Consider the following 18622-nt stretch of genomic DNA (forward strand, 5'->3'; position numbering starts at 1 on the left):
GTTCTCAAATGGCCTCAATTTGTTTTCCTTTGATAAGATGTCTTCCCAAACAACCAAAGTGTCTTTGGAATGTGGTCTGTTCTTTGCTGGCTGCTTCAGTTTCATGTTTCTTTTCTAAACACTACTCTCTCTACTTCTAGTTCTGCATGTTGGAGTTTTTGCGTTCAGACATCTTTTGTGCCTGAATGCTGAACTCTGACACAAATACAACATTCTGTAATTTTGTAATATCTGGAAGATTGACAAAGGCAGCTGGACTGGCCTTGTATATCTCACTGATTCTGGAATGGACATGTTTTCCTAAAAGGAGAGATAGGGACTCTATCCTGATGACTCTATTCTGATAGCTGAAAATGCAAATGATATGCAACCTCTAGTAATGCAAGCCAAGGAGGACAGTGAAAAAATAGGACTACAGTTAGATATAGAGATCAAACTAGTGACATCAGGTATAGTAACCAACCTTAGAAACAAATAAATCCAGAGTGCTCACCCAAGGTACAATGACTAGGCTCAAATTGTCATATCTAGCTCCCTTGAAAAGTCCTTTATGCTGAGAAAAGTGGAAGGAAAGAGGACAACCAATGGCAAGGTGGATGGACTCAATTATAGTGGTAATAGGTACATCATTAGGACACCTGAAAGGCATGGCTGGGGATAATTGACACCCATTGATGGCACATAATCAGTCAGGGATACTGTGGGTGTGTAGAAATTGTTGGACTGCCTCATTCTTCACCATTAGCCATGGTTGCTGGGACTGATCACAACCAGAGTTTACTGAGTGTCTAGGGAAATACTGGTTCTGTTGTTTGTGAGAAGAAATGTGATTTTGGAATCTACATCTGGAAATGTTGTAACATACTTGAACTCTTCAGAATGAACTGTCACAGAATGAACTGTCACAAGCTATGTTGGCAGAAAGCAACATTCATTTATATTTAAAACAGATTTTACTATAAAAGGTTGGATCCAAAGTCAGTCACATATAGGTTCCATAAAATCAATGAGTATGTACAGGGACGCGGTGGTGCTGCGGGTTAAACCGCTGAGCTGTTGATCGGAAGGTCGGCGGTTCGAAACCACGCGGCGGGGTGAGCTCCCATTGTTAATCCCAGCTCCTGCTCACCTAGCAGTTCGAAAACATGCAAATGTGAGTAGATCAATAGGTACCGCTTCAGCGGGAAGGTAACGGCGTTCCGAGTTGTCATGCTGGCCACATGACCCGGAAGTGTCTATGACAACGCCGGCTCCAAGGCTTAGAAACGGAGATGAGCACCGCCCCCTAGAGTCGGATTCGACTGGACTTTACGTCAAGGGAAACCTTTACCTTTACCTTTTTATGTACAGTGTGTGTGTTTGTGTGTATGATGCAGGCAGGAACAGCATACACTGAATGGCACAACCAAGTAGCTGGCATTGTATACAGGAACATCTGCACAATGTATGGGCTAGACCCTGCCAAGTCCAGATGGGAGATTCTACAGAAGGTTGTGGAGAGTGACAAGTCTAAGATCCTGTGTGACTTCCAGATCCAGATAGACAGGCAGGTACTGGCCCATCAACCAGACATCATGGTAGTAGACAATGACCAGAAGACAGCAGTGGTGATAGATGTAGCAGTACCAAGTGACAGCAACATCAGGAAGAACATCAGGAAGGAGTATGAGAAGCTGGAGAAGTACCAGGGCCTGAAGGAGGAACTAGAGATGACGTGGAAGGTGAAGGCCAAAGTGGTCCCAGTGGTGGTAGGGGCACTTGGGGCTGTGACCCCCAAGCTGGGAGAGTGGCTCCAACAGATCCCAGGAACAACATCAGAGCTCTCTGTCCAGAAGAGTTCAGTGCACTAATAGGAACAGCTAAGATACTGTGCAGAACCTTCAAACTCCCAGGCCTCTGGTAGAGGACCCGAGGTTGAAGAAGACACATACCACCCGTAGGGGTGAGAAGGGATTTTTTTTTTTTATGAATGACTATTTAATCACTGTCCTTTTCTCAGGTACAAAGTTTTATGGTTTGCCTTAGGCACTTCATAAAGGACCAATGCTTCCTCAGATATTAACCACTTCCCTTCATGCATACTGTCCTAGAGATGATACTAGGTGATTATTTTTATTTCTGATTCCAGGACATCTATAGTGGATTAATAGGGACACTTGTTGTCTGTTGCAAGGAAGTTTTTGCTGTAAATCCACATCCCAAAACTCTGCAGTTTGCTCTTCTTTTTATGGTGTTTGATGAGAACGAATCTTGGTACGTGGATGAAAATATCAAATTGTATTCTGCCAATCCAGGAGATGTAAACAAGGAAGATGAGGAATTCATTGAAAGCAATAAAATGCATGGTATGCTTGTATATGGAATTCCAGCATTTTGGAATGACAATGGTTTCACATAAGTTAAAGTGGCACTGCATAATGTATGAATGGGCAGAAATACTTTTTCATGTACTGCTTCACATATATATATATATACCTTTAACAGAAGAAAGCTGCAGTATTTATAAGATTGTGATATAGAACAGATATAGAACAGATAGATCAATCCTGCTGAGCCTGAGGAAGTGGACAGGGTTCTTGTTGCTGTTAATTCAGCCACCTCTGTAATGGATCCATGCCCCTCCTGGCTGGTCATGGCTGCCTGGGAAGGGACATGTGATTGGGTCTGGGTGGTGGCTAATTCTTCCTTGAAGGAGGGGATGGTGTGCCTCCTTTTCAAGGGGTCATCACTCGACCAACCAGTCTGGACAGTTTTCACCCAATTTCCAACCTTCCCTTTTTAGGGAAGGTTGCGGAGATGATGGTTGTGCTGCAGCTTCAAAGGATTCTGGATTAAATGGATTATCTGGACCCCTTTCAGTCAGGAGTCAGGTCAGGGTATGGGATGGAGACAGCATTGATTATATTCTTGGATGATCTCTGGCAGGATGGGGGTAGTGCCTCCATCCTAGCTCTTTTCAACCTCTCAGCGGCTTTCAATACCATTGATCCTGGTATCCTTCTGGACTGGCTCCAGAAGTTGGGGGTGAGCAGCATGGTGCTGTATTTGTTCTCCTCCTCCTCTGGGGCGAGTTCCAGTTGGTGTTAATAGGAGGAGGGAGGTCCAGTCATGGCCCCTACTTTGTGGGGTGCCTCAAGGCTCAGTCCTTTCTCATGTTTCTCCCCTCATCTACATGAGGCTGCTGGGTGAGATTATATGAGGGTTTGGGGTGAGGTATCATCAGTATGCTGATCATACTCAGCTTTATATCTCTACCCCAGGCAGCCGGAGTGATGCTATGGATGTCCTGTCCCTGGTCTGGAGGCTGTGGAAGCCTGGGTGGGATGCAACAGGCTTCAGCTCAACCCAAGCAAGACTTAGTGGCTTTGGTTGTTTGGACCTTCTGGTGCTGGGGAGTTGCATCAGGTGGCACTGCCTCAGACAGACCCAGTGTGCAATCTGGGGGTCCTCCTGGACTCATGGCTCCTTTGAAGAGCAGGTGGCAGCCATGGCTAGGAGGGCCTTTGCACATCTTTGGGTTGTGTGCCTGTTGCACCCGTTCCTTGACTGGGAGACCCTGCTCACTGTCATTCATGCCCTTGTGACCTCCCATCTGGACTACTGCAATGTGCTCTACCTGAGGCTGCCCTTGAAGAGCATTTGGAAGCTTCAACTGGTGCAAAATGCAGCAGCATCAGTAGAAAATGGTGCCAGTTATTTGGTGCATGTAACACCTCTAGTCTTTGAGCTGTGTTTGTTCCCAGTGTGCTTCCAGGTGCAATTCAAGGTGCTGGTTGTCACCTTTAAAGCCCTTCATGGCTTGGGACTGGGTTACTTGAGGAACTGTCTCTCCCCAGTAGTTTCTACCTGTCCAATCTGGTCAGGCAGGATGGGCATACTTTGGGTCCAAATTGCTAAGGAATGCTGGTTGGCAGGGCCTAGAAAATGTCTTTTTTGCCATAGCACCCATGGAACTTTCACCCTCTGGAGGTCAGGACGGTCTGATTCTGCTGGCTTTTCCTAAATTCTTAGAGACCCAGCTCTGTGCCTGGACCTGAGGCCCCAAGTGTGTGACCCATTTTCTTGGTTAATTTAATGATTATGATGTGTGATTTATTCTCAGCTGCTATGTATTTTAATTTTTTTTATTATTGTAATTGTTCTTATTTTTAAATTTTTGTTTGCTGCCCAGTCACTTGGTGAGCTAGGCAGCCATGCAAATTGAATGAATGAATGAATATAAGGTAGTGGTTTCCTTTCTCCTACAAAAAGCAGCTTAACAAACAGGTCCTGCCAACTTTGTTCCATTGGCAACTGAGCTGCAGATAAGCATTTTGGTTCCGACTATACTAAGCTCAACCTATTGGCATCAGAGGCATAATTGTGCAATTTAATACAGTAATGAATGCACATCATGTGGACTGTCCAAGGCCAGTTTCAGGGGCTACCTTAGATTGCTCTGATCTTTAGCTCAATTTGAGTTAATGGACCACCTGTAATTCTCTTGGGCAATTATCTCTGTTAAGTTTCTGTTAAGTTTTGGTGTTTGTACTAAATTTATGAGATATGAAGCTGAATAACTGGACAATAAACAGTACTTTTATAACAAGTATTTCTTTCCTTAGCCATTAACGGAAGAGTGTTTGGAAACTTGAATGGTCTTACAATGCACGTTGGAGATAAAGTAAACTGGTTCTTGTCAGGAATGGGGAATGAAGTTGACATGCACACCGCTCATTTCCATGGCCATAGCTTCAGTTACAAGGTAAAAAAAAATTGTCTTATTTTAAAATATAGAACTAAAAAGAACGTACATATTGTTAATGTTTCCTCCTACAGATTAAGGTTGCTATTGTATCTAATCATTTTGGCCGGGTGCAGAGGTTGAATTCAACTGCCCCCTTTTCGAATGTTAATTATTGCACCTGGGGGGAGAAACCTGCCCGGACTTGTTTCAGTTCCTCTTTTCTTTTTGTGCTGGCATGTAGCAAGCCAGGTAGCTCTCAATGAGAGCCACATCCTTTAAATATGTTTTGCTTTTGGTTTGCTTTCTGTAAATAAATTATTTTTATAGAAATGCCTGGTGTGTGTGACTTTTCTGATCTCTCCTGGGCTAAAGGCTTTCCCAGCAATCTGCCAACACATATTTAGTTAAGAGAAAAAACAGTTTGCAAGTTCAACTGAACACACAAAACTTTGTTAAGTCATATAACTAACTCAATTAGCCTAAGTCTGCCCATTTTGGCTGGCCATAGCTTTAGAGTTTCCAGCTTGGGAACCGACTGGGAATTGAAGCCAGGACTTTATCCCTCAATTATACATTTCCTTCTCTCTATTACCTTAGTGATTTTAGCAGTGGAGCAAAACATAGTCTATTTCATTTGCCTGGAAAGGATGTGTGATTCCAGTAAGTGCCCTAACATTCATAGGTTTACATCCTTGTAAATCTGGAAATTGTTACAGGCCAGGCCTTTGTATACTGATGCAGTTGAAAACAACTTTTGACAAATGGATGAAAAATAGCAACAGTGCCACAGTCCACTCTAATATTCTCCCAACAATCCAACGGCGCATCGGCAGTGCTATTTTTCCCTTGAGCACGGAACAGGTTTCACTTTGGTTCACTTTCTACTGTCTAACATTAATTGGATTTAAGTTGTAATTGAAGGTCCATAATCATAATTGTTTAGTTCAAGTTTGTTTTTAGTTTTCTTAAGTTAGAAAGTACTTATATGTTAAGATATTTAAAATGTTACGATGCTTTCTATTTAATTTATTGCACTCTTCCAGTGAATTAATTAGTATTAGAACTACTCAAATATACGGCTATTGTTTTTTCTCTCCAAAAGTACAATAGAACCTTCCGAGGAGATGTCTATGACCTGTTCCCTGGGACATTTCAAACTGTTGAGATGTTACCAAAATACCCTGGCACCTGGCTACTGCACTGCCACGTGACTGACCACATCCATGCTGGCATGGAAACTACTTACACTGTCCTCCCAAACCAAAGGTAAATATTGATTTGCTTGAAAGGAAGGAGAAAAAACTTTTGACATGCAACATCTTTTCCCACCATGACGCTATTCAGGCTTTGAAATTCATCTCTTAGAGTCTATATGCAGTACAGCCAATGTTGTGCCAGACAGGTATTTTGAGGGTTGGTCTAAGACATCAAGGCGGCTACGAAAAGTTGATTCATAAGATGGCCAGTGAACGGAAGTGTAATTTTATTTATCCCATTTTTCTGGACTCCCTGAATTTTATCCCCCATGCCAAGCTATGGAATCAAATGGGGGCTTTAACTTGGGGGTCTCCAGTCCAAATCCAACACTTTAACCACTGCAACCCTCACCTCTCTAATGAAGGCACAGTGTATGCTTGTTCAAGTAAACCGGTAGTTTTTAGTCTCATAGCGGATATGAGCTGTACCTCTTTAATGTTTGTACTTAATATTCTATCAGAAGAAATTTGGATCCATATAAATATATGCTTTTCTCAATCTACAATCTCTCTCTCTCTCTCACACACACACACACAGCATCCTAAGTTTATTTCCATTGGTATTCTGGAATGGAGTGTAACTGTGAAAATAAGCAATACAAATCTAATATCCCATGTCTTGGAAAAGCAGCCTTGGATGAAACTTGCTTGTTAAATTGGTGCCTGCAAACAAATGTCTTCTCTCTGGACTTATCCACAAAACCAGGTTTCAGAGACTACTCCATATGTATGAAACCTGGTATTCACCAGGAGTTTTGGACTACAGCTCTTATGGTTCTTAGCCATGTCCTCTGGGTTTTGTGGGAGCTGTAGTTAAAATATTTGGAATATACCAGTCTGCTTAGTTTTAGCATAGACAATTGCTTTTAGAGTACTAGTTTCTTAGAATTCTAGCCCTTGCAATATGAAAGAGGAAAAAAAAATATGAACCATACCTGCTTTGTAACTACAGTATATTAAGTATATTAAAGTATGTATTAACTAAAACTGAATGTTCTTTTGAAAGTCCATTAAACTTCACTTTCTATTATTTACAGCAGTGACATCAGACAAACAACAGTATGAGCTTCAGCTGAAATATCAAATTGGAAAAAGGATTCTACTGTGATGAGATGAGCTACGTGATTCCAAGTATTGACAGATTTTTAAAAACCCTACTGACCTATAATAATAAAATAATAAAACTAGTAGAATGCTTTTGTATGCAAGGTCTATCTTAATTATGATTGACAGGGATTTTAATTTCCTAGAAAAGACTATTCTTTTCTATTTCTAATTTCACAACTTTTCTGTTAGCATTTTTAAGTGTCTTCTTTAGAAAAAATTAAACTAGTCTTGAAGATTCTTCAAACGCTAATATGAGTATGACAAAATGAGATCTGAGTTATAACTGCAGAAATGGGAGAAATGAAAGGCAGATAAAGTAACAACCTTTGTAATGATGAATGGTGGGACTTTGTGAAACTTGCTAGGCCAACTTTATAAATTGCCTCCATAACCTGGTTTTAGATCTAATTCAGTTATAAAATTACCCAAAGAAACTCAACTCATTGTTTAAAAGCACAAATAGGTGGTATGGAGCCAACCTGCTGAAACTTCTGGCTCTTGTTATAGTTCTTGTAGAATTGTTCTTGTTTCTCTGCCTCAGCATCATTATTCCTGCTGAATTCTAGTAAGTTAAACATTACACCTACAAATCATGCTTAGAAAAAAAATGTGAATGATAATCACATTAAATATTTACTTGGAAAAAATATCTAGGTCCCATCGCAACTTGATGTGATTTATGTTCAGCTCAAATGCACCACCAGCAGTTTAGAATGGTGAGACTTTTCTAAAACCTATCACAAGCAGCAGGGATAAGAGGATGACCGTTATCAAAGGTGTTATGACAGGGGTGGGCAGGGATGAAAGCTTTGGCCCAGTTATTGCTTGTTTGAGGGGCAAGATTTACTTTTATACAGGCTTAATGCACCTTGTCTTTCACCAAAACAATCTAGAATCATTGCTGCTTTTTTGCGGTGCTGTTTGGGATGTTTCAAAGATAGTAAGGAAGAGGCGGGTGTGTCTGAGCGTGCGTGCGCAGATTACCAATGTTTCCTCTATCTGTTTAGCTGTACTGCTACCACAGATCAGATGACAGCTTTTGGAAAACAATTAAACCCTATTCTTCCCACATACATGGGAATATGCCAGGAATACACAGCATTTAAAGCTTTAAGTTGATAGTTGCATTTTGAGGTTGTGTTCATTTGAGTACTTTGCTCCCACAAGACTAATCCAAGATAGCGGATTCTTCTCCTTAGGCTTAGGTTGCCAATCTTTTGCTGCACTGAAGCAAGTATGGCAAGAAGAATGCTGCGTTCCCATCTTCAGGTAAAACATTAAGGAAGTCTCTCAATTCCAGTGCCGTGGCAATGACAGATAATGTTTCTGGATAAAAAAGATAGAAACACTGTGTTTAAAATTCCTGAGAATCTCCACCAATTCTTAAAACATTGCTCCTTGAAGAGAGTTGCTTTGTGCAAAAAACTGTGTATCTAACAAAAATGTGTGATCTGCACTGAATCCAGTTCTTCAATTAAGTTACTAAAGTGTAAAAACTCTACAACATCCACTTGAGAGCAAAAGGCTATTCTATGTATTGCAAAACCTCTACATTTCTGCTATGCTATAAAAACTCGTTTTCTTACCTTGCAGAGATGACAGAAATACAGGGTAGTTATCACCAACATATCTGGTTCGTTTACAGAGTTCAGGAAGAAGTTTATTCCACCATAAAGCCTAAGCCAGTCAGAAAACAAGATCCAGAGAGAAAATCAAGAGAGTTATGGATGAAGGAATCTAACCCTTCTTCTTCTGCTGCTTATAGTTACTTATAAAAGCAAGGCAGTAGGCATATTAAATAGCAAACCTTTAAATATGCCAGACTTGCTGTTCCCGTTTTCAAGATGTGATTTGTTCAGGAGAAGTTCAAGTTCTATCAACCAATGTAATGGGGTGTGAGCTCCCTCTAGTGCCATTCAAAGGCTGTGCCAAAGACCAAAGGTCAAGGAGAGCTTCATCCAATGGCCTGGGATAACTCCTGCAGATTCAGTTTCTGAATATTATTTATCAACTTGTATCCTGCCCCAGTGGTTGGAGTAATGCTAGGTGGCTTACATATTAAAAACAGCAAAATAGAAATAATAAAGGAGAACAAAAGCCAAAGAAACATGCTACATAAAATGTGAGTTATGCAGGATGTGATAAGCAAGGCAGCATAGTGGTTAAACTAGGATTGTGGAGACACAGATTCAAATCCCTGCTAAGTATGAAACTCACTGTGTGAAATCAGGGTAGTTATTCTGAGGTCCTGAAAAGACAGTGTCTATCTAAACGGACTAAATAAAATTATATTGCCCCACTTTCATTCCAGAGCTAAAAATGTCAGCGAGCATAGCCAAGACTAGCTTTTTCCAATGTGATGGCCTGTTGGTTCTGCTGCTAGAAAACTTAACTATGGACTCAGAACAACTGAGGTTGGACAAGGCTGGACCATACAAGTCTTCCTGCTGATTCTTAAAACACACACACAGGATTAGTAGTCCAATATACTTCCAAGCACATACTTGTACGACCTATCTTCAGCATAACCTACATATGGGGTTACTGTTAAGATATTGTTGCACTACTGATACAGCCAGCAAGTATCAGGATATACATTATATTCCAGGAGAACATGATTATTTTATAGTACAAAATATGATAAGGCAAGCAAATGTCTGGCTGGGGAAACTGCACTGAGAAAACAATAAAAAAATACTTTATTGTCTTCAAGATTTTGCCCCATGTGTTCTGGTAAGTATGCCAATTTTATCTCTGTAACAAAACAGACCTTAAGCACTTCAGATGTTCAATATAATGGGCTAACTTTGCTCAGAGTTTTAAAATCATTGACTAGATATGGTACAGTAAATGAGGAGGTACATATGAGGAACTGATGTACTAAAATTATCCTGTATGAAACCGCAGTGTTTTGGGTTTTAGAATGGAAAAAAAAAAGCGACAGATAGCTATGATTATGAACGCTCACCTGATGTTCATCCTTCAGCTCATGCTGGGCATAAGGTATGACTGCTTCAGGGCACCTGTCCAGAAGTTTGTCAATAGCTGTTTCATACTGTCCTAAACATGTATCACAAAGAATATGTATGCTCAGACCAGAAATAGAATTTTCTGGAATATTTTTCACAAATGGGAGAATGGAAGATATTCTGAAGGATGGACTGCATAGGAGAGACTGAAAGAAAGAACAGGAAGGACAGACATATTAGGTTTGGAATGTGACACCAAAATGGAGAACATTTGAGCCATATATCTTGATATGAATTTTTTGAACCAGCTTAGCATTTAAAAAGTTACAGCTCTCACTGAGGTAGGGTTTTCACTTTTAAGAACTGCATAATTGACCAAAACAGCACAGAATATTGAAGCAATTGCAAATTTGAATTTGACTTATGTTAAGCCTTCATTTGGCTTTGCTATTTGATGCTAGTCTGTAAAAGTACAGCCAGCATTAACTACTTCGTCCACTCTAGAACAATTCTCCTTGTTTAATACTAGGATATTTTCATATTGATCCGAAGTATTACATCCTCCAAGTGATCCCAGTGGGTGGAGGGAGGATGTCACACTTTCAGGACAGAGCGCTTTAAGACAGAAGTTTTTGAAGGGGGCTGTGGTGAAGTGAAAACACCAGCCTCCTTGTGAGTAAGCCATAGCACCAGACTTTGAATGTCTGCAGGTTCAGTGCTACTCTGAAAAAAGGGTAGATGTGGGGGTTGGAGAAGGTTGAGGGAATCAGCAGATGCCAGAGGAGGACAAAGAGAAGCCTGCAGAGAAAGCACCTGCTGGATTGCCCTTACCAGGCCTGTATAAACAACTCCCCCACCCTTCTGGGCTGCCTGGCTGAGAACAGAGCTGGTTCCTTACACTAGGAAGCCTTGCTCAGAGGGAGGGAAGGGGCCAGAGACTACTCAAGTAAGGAGTTGGTTATACGCCCACCACTGAGGCTGGAAGACTTTTCGAGACTGTTGGTGTGACTGCAGGAGAACAAGCCTCAAATCGCTGCTGCCAGATCCATTTATGTCCTTGGTTATTTTATTCTGATTTTTATTTTTATTTCTTGATCTGGACTGCTGAGGCTCCAAAGAGTCTGTTTTTGTTTTCAACCCATCTCTGAATGCTAAAGAGACCGGGGAGAATAAACTTCAGCAAGTTCTCTACAACGCAGAGAGTCCAGTGTTCATTTTCTCTTATTTGCTAGTCAGCTCCTCACCTCTCTGCCTTCAAGAGTCCCTGCCACTCAGGTGTCCTATGGTCAGAAAACTTCTAGAGAGTCCTTGTACTGCAGCTACTGCCCCTAGCTTCATTCATCTCTCTCTTTCTCTCCTTGTCAGAGCTCCAGAAGAAATTTAATTAACTTTCCAAGTGAGTTATTATACAACGACTTGCATATTTGGAACACAGACATTCTTTCAAATAAATTCTATATGACAGACTTATTTTTAAACAATCACAGAAGGAATGACAGCCATATGTGAGAAAGCAGGATAGCTCTCAGTCAGTCAAACATTTCTTTAAAGGCTCATAACAATGGTAGATATTTCAGCATCCCTGTATACCTCTGAAAAGTGGAAACATTGCTATAAACCCAGTCTCTCTGATCAAGTACTGTTTAACATGGATGTGCACAAACCAGAACTAATGCAATTCAAAATAAGCCCTTTGGGTTACAAAGATCTGGGCAACCGCTAGACAGCAGCAAAGGGATAAAAAAAAAAGTTAATTCTCCACTGCCATCTAGGAGTCATTTAGATTTTTGCAGCCCAGACCTGGTAGCCTTAGACTTCTTTCAATTTAGGACAATCATTCGTCCTTGGGATGTAGGCATTTTAATTGCAAGGAATGTGAGGAGAAAGAGGCTGTGGGTTTTATCTCTTGCACAAGACACAACACTTGCAGTCAACCACCTCCTCCAGGGCAGGAGGACACCCTAACAGTCCATTAAGGGAACATTTTTTAAAAGTTTAAAAATAAACTTCTAAATCTAGTATGCCTATACTGAAACTGAACACTTAGACACTCAGGAACATGGATTTCCACCATCCCAATATTTAAAGGTTCACCTACTGCTTTATCCCCTTATTCCCTGACTGGCTGCCTAAAAACAAAGAAAGCAGCTGCCATTTTTTTCCTGGTATAATGAACATCAGTGTAGGAAAGACTAAGGTTCTTCCCAGGGGTCAGCCCCACTCTGGAAAACACACACACAAAAAATCCATCTTTGCCTGATTGCCAGCATTTACATCCTTGGTAGCACCCAGAACAAAAGAGTAATCATGACTTATGCACATTTTTGGTCAGCAAAACAACTCTTATTTTATATTTGAAGTCCTAAAGAGACAGAAGAGCTGCAGCAAACTGGTCAAGCCAGCAAGTTCAGACATGAAGCAAAATGTTTGGTGAACTGCATCAACAAAGTCCAAGAACATGAAAAGAGTGGATACAACCATGAAAAGTGTCTGCCCATCTTGCTAAGCTTAGCAGGCCAACCGGCATGGAGGTCTTTGCATTTTTCAATGCACTCAGAAGTCTCCACAAACATAAGACCCAACGGAGTACAATGATGAATGAAAACAAATACCAAATAATAGGGGAAAAATATCTCCAAAAGAGACAGTCAGACCAATACAAGCCATAAGAACTTTTCAGGGGAAATTTTTTTTGCCGACGATCGCTTGCTGAGTTTCACCTTCAGCCCAGGATTGCTAAAGGCTGTGAGTGTCCGAATGATGTAAATGTAACACCTGTCCCTCTGCTTGTAGGGAGAAGAGTTCCTCCTTTCTCATCCTGACCCACTATGGAGCTAGCTAGTGCACCGTGGCTGCTTCAGGAGGAATGGGCATGGCACTAAAATCAAGTGTTACAGTAGCTCCCTTCCCCTGAAGTGTATGTCTTGGCACTACCCTCCCTCTATCCAGTCTAGCTTTTCTAGCCATGCCTTATTCACTGGGATTTTTATCAGAGCAATTTCTTCCTCTCTGAGTCAAGAACAGGTAAATTCAGAATGGCAACCTCTGTGCCAAGCGCACCATGAACACTTGCTGTTTGGCTCCCAAACTCCACTCAGGTCATCCACGCATCCTGCCTTACCCAGTCTGTACTGGCCAGACACAAAAAAATTCCAAAGATAACCTATTTCAAAAGACAACACATCTTCCAATCATCTGGCTAAAACAGAATCCAACATTTGAAACATGTCTACCCAGAACAACTGTTTTGGTCTGTGTCTGAAGTAGAACACTCCCATTTTGGTTGATGTGTGAAACAAAACATCCAAACACACATTTCAGTTTAGGCAAGGACCATCCAAAACCAGCTGTTTTGTGCACAGAATGCATGAAATGTTTGGCATATCCCTATTTATGAAAGAATAGAGGAAGCTTATTATCACTTAAACATCACTGGTAGCTCCATCCCTCTTCATTCCAGATGAAGAAGTTTGCCTACTATATGAGTGCAATTGGCCTATGCTTGCCCAGACGTTAGAGGGCTTCCAAGACTATTTGCATAATCCCAAGTATCTGACCCTTGGCGATTCCACAAGCCAGCTCTCTCCAAGATCGGAAATCATGGAGAGAGCTGGCTTATGGAATCGCCAAGGGTCGGATACGACTGGATGGATAATTTGATTCGAAGTATCAGAGAGAGAAAGAAAGAGAGAGACTCATACTTGTAATTTTGAAAGGTCATCACATAAATTCTGATCATGAGGAGGTACTAATGACATCATGAATATAATCCAAGAAAAAATAAGTCCATAATCACTGCAGGAATTTATCTGAAAGAACAAAATAAAAGGTATTTTAAAAAACAAAGTCATTTGCATCGCAAGCATGTTTCTTTTCAGTTTTCTAGTCCCATTTAACATTTACTGCAAAGGTAGTCACCTTTACTTAGTTTAAAAATAGTCATAATGACCTACCTTTTGATGCTGCACAGTCAGCCCATTTTCTTAAGAAATGCAAAGCCTTTGCTAATTAGACATTTTTTAATTGTGGATTTAGATAGGTAAATAATAGTTTCACTACAGTTTCAGCTCTCTGGGTATCCTTTATCGCCAGTCAGTGTTTATGGATTTAATATAATTTTTCTCAAATTAAACTGTGCAAAGAGTTACACAATCCAATTTCCCGTTGCTAAATTAGCAAGATACAGAATACTCTCTGTGTTGCCCATGCTACACAGATATCACCAATACTGCTGGGAACAGATGATAGGAAAACAGGAAAATCCAAACCAGCAATTCATGTAACCTCTAGCAGCTTTTTAAAAAAAATTCCTGTCAAAATCTGGTTCCAATCTTCTCTCCAAACTATGCAAAATTAACTTGGTACATAGGTTTTTTTGGAGAAGTGGGTAGTTTATAAGGCCACATGACTACAAACCATGGAAGCAAGACAATTATCATGCAGTGTACCAGAACTCAAGACTGTAGTTTTTATTTTTAAAATATTTTTATTTTTTTTCCATTTCTGTAGGGCACAATAAAAAAATGAATTTGATTTTAATAGGTATAATTTATATAAAGTGTTCTTCACAAATAGGTTTAATTCACTATTAAGAGTTGAAGCACTGTGGACTTTACTGTACAAAACACAAAACTAAGCTTGAAGAAAATGACCATCATTAATAGCAACTGGAATGATCCTTTTGGTATACAGAGGGCTAGTTAAGCACTAACACAAGACATTGATGAAGAGCTCTTTATGTTCTACTTTATACATTTGTGCAAAGTTCACATAGTTCATTAAGTCAGGATTAGTACATCTGGGCTGCAAAAATTTGGACCATCAATAGATAGCAGCAGAGTAATTTTATTATAATTCTCTACTCCCAGCTAGTGGTTATATAGATTTTGCAGGCTAGATCTGGTAACTCTAACCTGGTTTGATTTGGCTTGTAATATGAATTCTACCAACTGTAGCTTATTCCATAATATAATTTCAAGCCTTGGCTTAGCATGATGTATAAATCAAGTCTCTCTCTTCCCTACCCATTTCCCACAGCACTTTACCAAATCTTCAGTGGTTTTTAGAGGCTCAGTATCAGGAAGCTGTTTCCTGGATAGTCTCCAAATATACTGTGTAGCAAGTTTAAAATGCAACTTCTGCACAACTTCTTCCTGAGTACATGCTACAAGCAGAGCTTCCCAGAAGTCTACCAAGAGCTGGGGAACAGCATCTTCATCTTTACCACTCAGCATCTGCATTCCAAAAATATAAAAAGAGGGAATCACTTGCAAAAGAAGATTTAGCTGTTAAAAATTAACAATTTCCCCTTGCTAAATTAGCAAGATCACAGAATACTCTCTGTGTTGAAGCTACCAGTCCTCTGAGGTGTACGTGTTCTCCTTTAAAGGTATCAATGTACCTTTGGTTGTCTGGAAACATGGTGATAGCTCCAGGTCCATGTTTACTAGACACAAGGTAGAGCAAAGCTAAGTGGGCCCTGGAACTATAGTAGTTTATAAAATGTACTTTTCTGTACAAGAAATAAATTTTATGTACCAATTAGATCAATTATGCATCTGAAAAGGATCACCCAGACTGCAGTCATTTTTTCTAACCAGTTAGTCATCATCCATTTTTCCAATGGCTGGGTTTACATATGGAGCTACATTAGCACTGGCAACCTGCAGCACCAGGGTTGCATGTGACAACTAAACCCATTTTCTGTGACTCTGTGGAGCCTTCTCCAACCACACCATTTGGTGCAACTGCTGAAAATCAGAGACACAGTTTCCCACCAGGAGGCATATGAAAAAAATGAAGTGCAAGTTCTTCAAGAGCCTTAAGAGTATTAAAAGAATGAATCTGGGAAGTGATGAAAAATCCCAGCCCTTCTATAAATGTGAAGTGATCATGCACACTTTACACTGTCTACCACTGTGGCTCTTCTCCTTTCAAAAGCTGGTGAACTCACTGGCCATCAAAGGATGCTCACTCCAGCATTCAATCACAGTTTGGTTTAGATATGACTAAGATGCAATTGGTGGGTTCATACATGAATCAAACTATTACATTCAACTATAAACACAAAACTAGGAAAGAACAGATATTGTTTGCCAGAAAAAAAATCCACACTTAGAATTAATATTGCGTCAGCATCTCTGATTCTATGCCATTTTCCCCATAAAAAGCCATGATATAAATTGCTTGAAAGCCATGCTTTTCAGTGACAGCAATTCAGATCAACCTTCGGTTATATTCATTACCTATTAAATGAATTAGGCTATTGCATTCTTTATACTTCTCTTTCAGTTTAGGAGAAAAATAGCTCCAACTTTTATATATTCTTTAATTGTGAAGTCTAGAGACTGGAAACAGAACTATTTTGGTAGAACTTAATTATAAAATGGGCAAAAATGCTGGGCAACAAACCTTGATATAAGAGCCTGCTTCTTCAAGTTCCATTTTATTGTTTTCATGTAAAGCCAATAGTGAAGCTAGGAGAAATCCAGGTCTGGTCTCTCTGAGGTACAAAGCAAGTTCAGTTGGGACCATTTGTCCTTTACTGTGCTGTTTTAGAAGTCTTGGCTCCCCAATAAAACCACATACCAACTTCATCTGCAGACAAAAGACAAGATCTAGTTGGTGGATTCCACTCTATATTTTGAATGGTAGCTAATTCAATTTTTTTAAGTTTTGAAAAAAAAAAACCCAGCAGAAATATATGCCTAGATCTTATTTATTTCTAAAGATCAGGATGCAGATGTTTTTTCTAATGTTAATGGATATTACACACTAAACAAGCTATGGGATTTAATGTTTTGTTGCTCTCCTTCTTTGCAGCACAAGTTTTTCCAACAGATCAAACCAAGATACATTCATTGCTCTGGTTCACACTCACACTCTGTACTAAGTGATGATGTTTTAACCATGGTTTACTGAGTAAGCCACGACTGACTGGACTTACACACAAAGATGAAAGCAGATTAAATGCATTTTGGCTTAAGGTTAACTCAATCACTGGCAATAGCTGTAAATATGGCTATCAAGTTCATCCTCAGTCCAGGACCTGAAAAATTGAAGAATTAAAAACTGATCTGCAAATAATATAATAATTATCTGCAAATATCTCCACTAGGAATAGTTCTTACTGGAAAGGAGGTGAAGAATGACTGTTCTCGGTTCCTGCTCCTCATTACTAGCCATGGTTGAACAGGACCTAGTGTTTTCCCTTAACTCTAGAAATACACGTACCACCTATCTAAGCCTCAGCGCTGTGTGATGAGACAGAAACATGTTCAATCCCACAGACCAGGTTTTGCCAAGAAAATGTAGACAATATTATGCACAGCAGTGCAGCACAAGCTGCCTTGAGAAAGAATGCCAATGAGATTGTAGTAAAAAGATGCTGTTCCACGAGTGGGGTTGTTGCTGTTGTTTATTCGTTTAGTCGCTTCCGACTCTTCGTGACTTCATGGACCAGCCCACGCCAGAGCTTCCTGTCGGTCGTCAACACCCCCAGCTCCCCCAGGGACGAGTCCGTCACCTCTAGAATATCATCCATCCACCTTGCCCTTGGTCGGCCCCTCTTCCTTTTGCCCTCCACTCTCCCTAGCATCAGCATCTTCTCCAGGGTGTCCTGTCTTCTCATTATGTGGCCAAAGTATTTCAGTTTTGCCTTTAATATCATTCCCTCAAGTGAGCAGTCTGGCTTTATTTCCTGGAGGATGGACTGGTTGGATCTTCTTGCAGTCCAAGGCACTCTCAGAATATTCCTCCAACACCACAGTTCAAAAGCATCGATCTTCCTTCGCTCAGCCTTCCTTATGGTCCAGCTCTTGCAGCCATATGTTACTACAGGGAACACCATTGCTTTAACTATGCGGACCTTTGTTGTCAGCGTGATGAGATATGTGGGGAGCACACAATTGCCTTCTGACACTTAAAGCATCCATACACGTCCTGGTACTCTCCTGGGGTGGTGGATCACAACCATAAAGGCAATTCTGGTCTACAGTTATAGGATTTACAGTCCAGGACATCTGGAGGTCATTAGAATGGGGAAAGCTAAAATAAATGCGAGAAATGCAAAACAGGGGAAAGACATTTTGTATTCATCTGAAAGACGCTATAACTAGAGCATAAACTCATCTATCAATTTTTTGGTTCTGCAAGGTAACTACTATCCTTATTCGTTAACAATATGAATTGCAAAAAAGAATAGATCTAAAAGGAATTAAAACAAGATGAGGGGGATGTGTGATGACGAAATTTGAAATATAAATAAATAAAACAGCCATTTACCCTCTCCTCTTGAAAAGAGGCATCATTCATTCAAGCTTAGGACAGAAAGCCAAGAAAATCCTTTCTCTCCCCTTCCTGTTTGTCACAGGCAGGATAATGGAAACCTACCCCATGCTAAGAGAATCTGGCCCACCTAGAATGGTGTGCTCTGACTGGCATCAGTTATACAGGAATTAGCTGCAATAGTGATCTTTTCCTATCATCTGAGATACTGGGGACTAGAACCTCCAGTCTGCAGATGGGAGCTCGGCTCCTGTACCTCTGTTCTTCTCCAAAGCAGT

At 40.4% G+C, this 18622-nt stretch overlaps 2 protein-coding genes across 2 annotated transcripts in view; one reads left to right on the forward strand and one right to left on the reverse strand.

Annotated features, from left to right (window-relative positions):
• Positions 1-7194, forward strand: part of CP (ceruloplasmin) — a 35852-nt gene extending 28658 nt beyond the window's left edge. Inside the window, exons 16-19 of the mRNA XM_063306616.1 lie at positions 2129-2345; positions 4605-4744; positions 5829-5992; positions 7020-7194. Of these exons, the coding sequence (XP_063162686.1) occupies positions 2129-2345; positions 4605-4744; positions 5829-5992; positions 7020-7047 (549 nt within the window). The 3' untranslated portion in view covers positions 7048-7194. The remainder of the gene's footprint in view (positions 1-2128; positions 2346-4604; positions 4745-5828; positions 5993-7019) is intronic.
• HPS3 (HPS3 biogenesis of lysosomal organelles complex 2 subunit 1) overlaps positions 6402-18622 on the reverse strand; it is a 31777-nt gene continuing 19556 nt past the window's right edge. The window contains exons 12-17 of the mRNA XM_063306617.1: positions 16470-16655; positions 15104-15292; positions 13760-13867; positions 10058-10264; positions 8676-8766; positions 6402-8415 (exon numbers count right to left, since the gene is read on the reverse strand). Coding sequence (XP_063162687.1) covers positions 8291-8415; positions 8676-8766; positions 10058-10264; positions 13760-13867; positions 15104-15292; positions 16470-16655 — 906 coding nt within the window. The 3' untranslated portion in view covers positions 6402-8290. The remainder of the gene's footprint in view (positions 8416-8675; positions 8767-10057; positions 10265-13759; positions 13868-15103; positions 15293-16469; positions 16656-18622) is intronic.

Source organism: Candoia aspera, chromosome 6 (genome assembly GCF_035149785.1).
Source record: "Candoia aspera isolate rCanAsp1 chromosome 6, rCanAsp1.hap2, whole genome shotgun sequence".
In the NCBI taxonomy this organism is placed as follows: Eukaryota; Metazoa; Chordata; class Lepidosauria; order Squamata; family Boidae; genus Candoia; species Candoia aspera.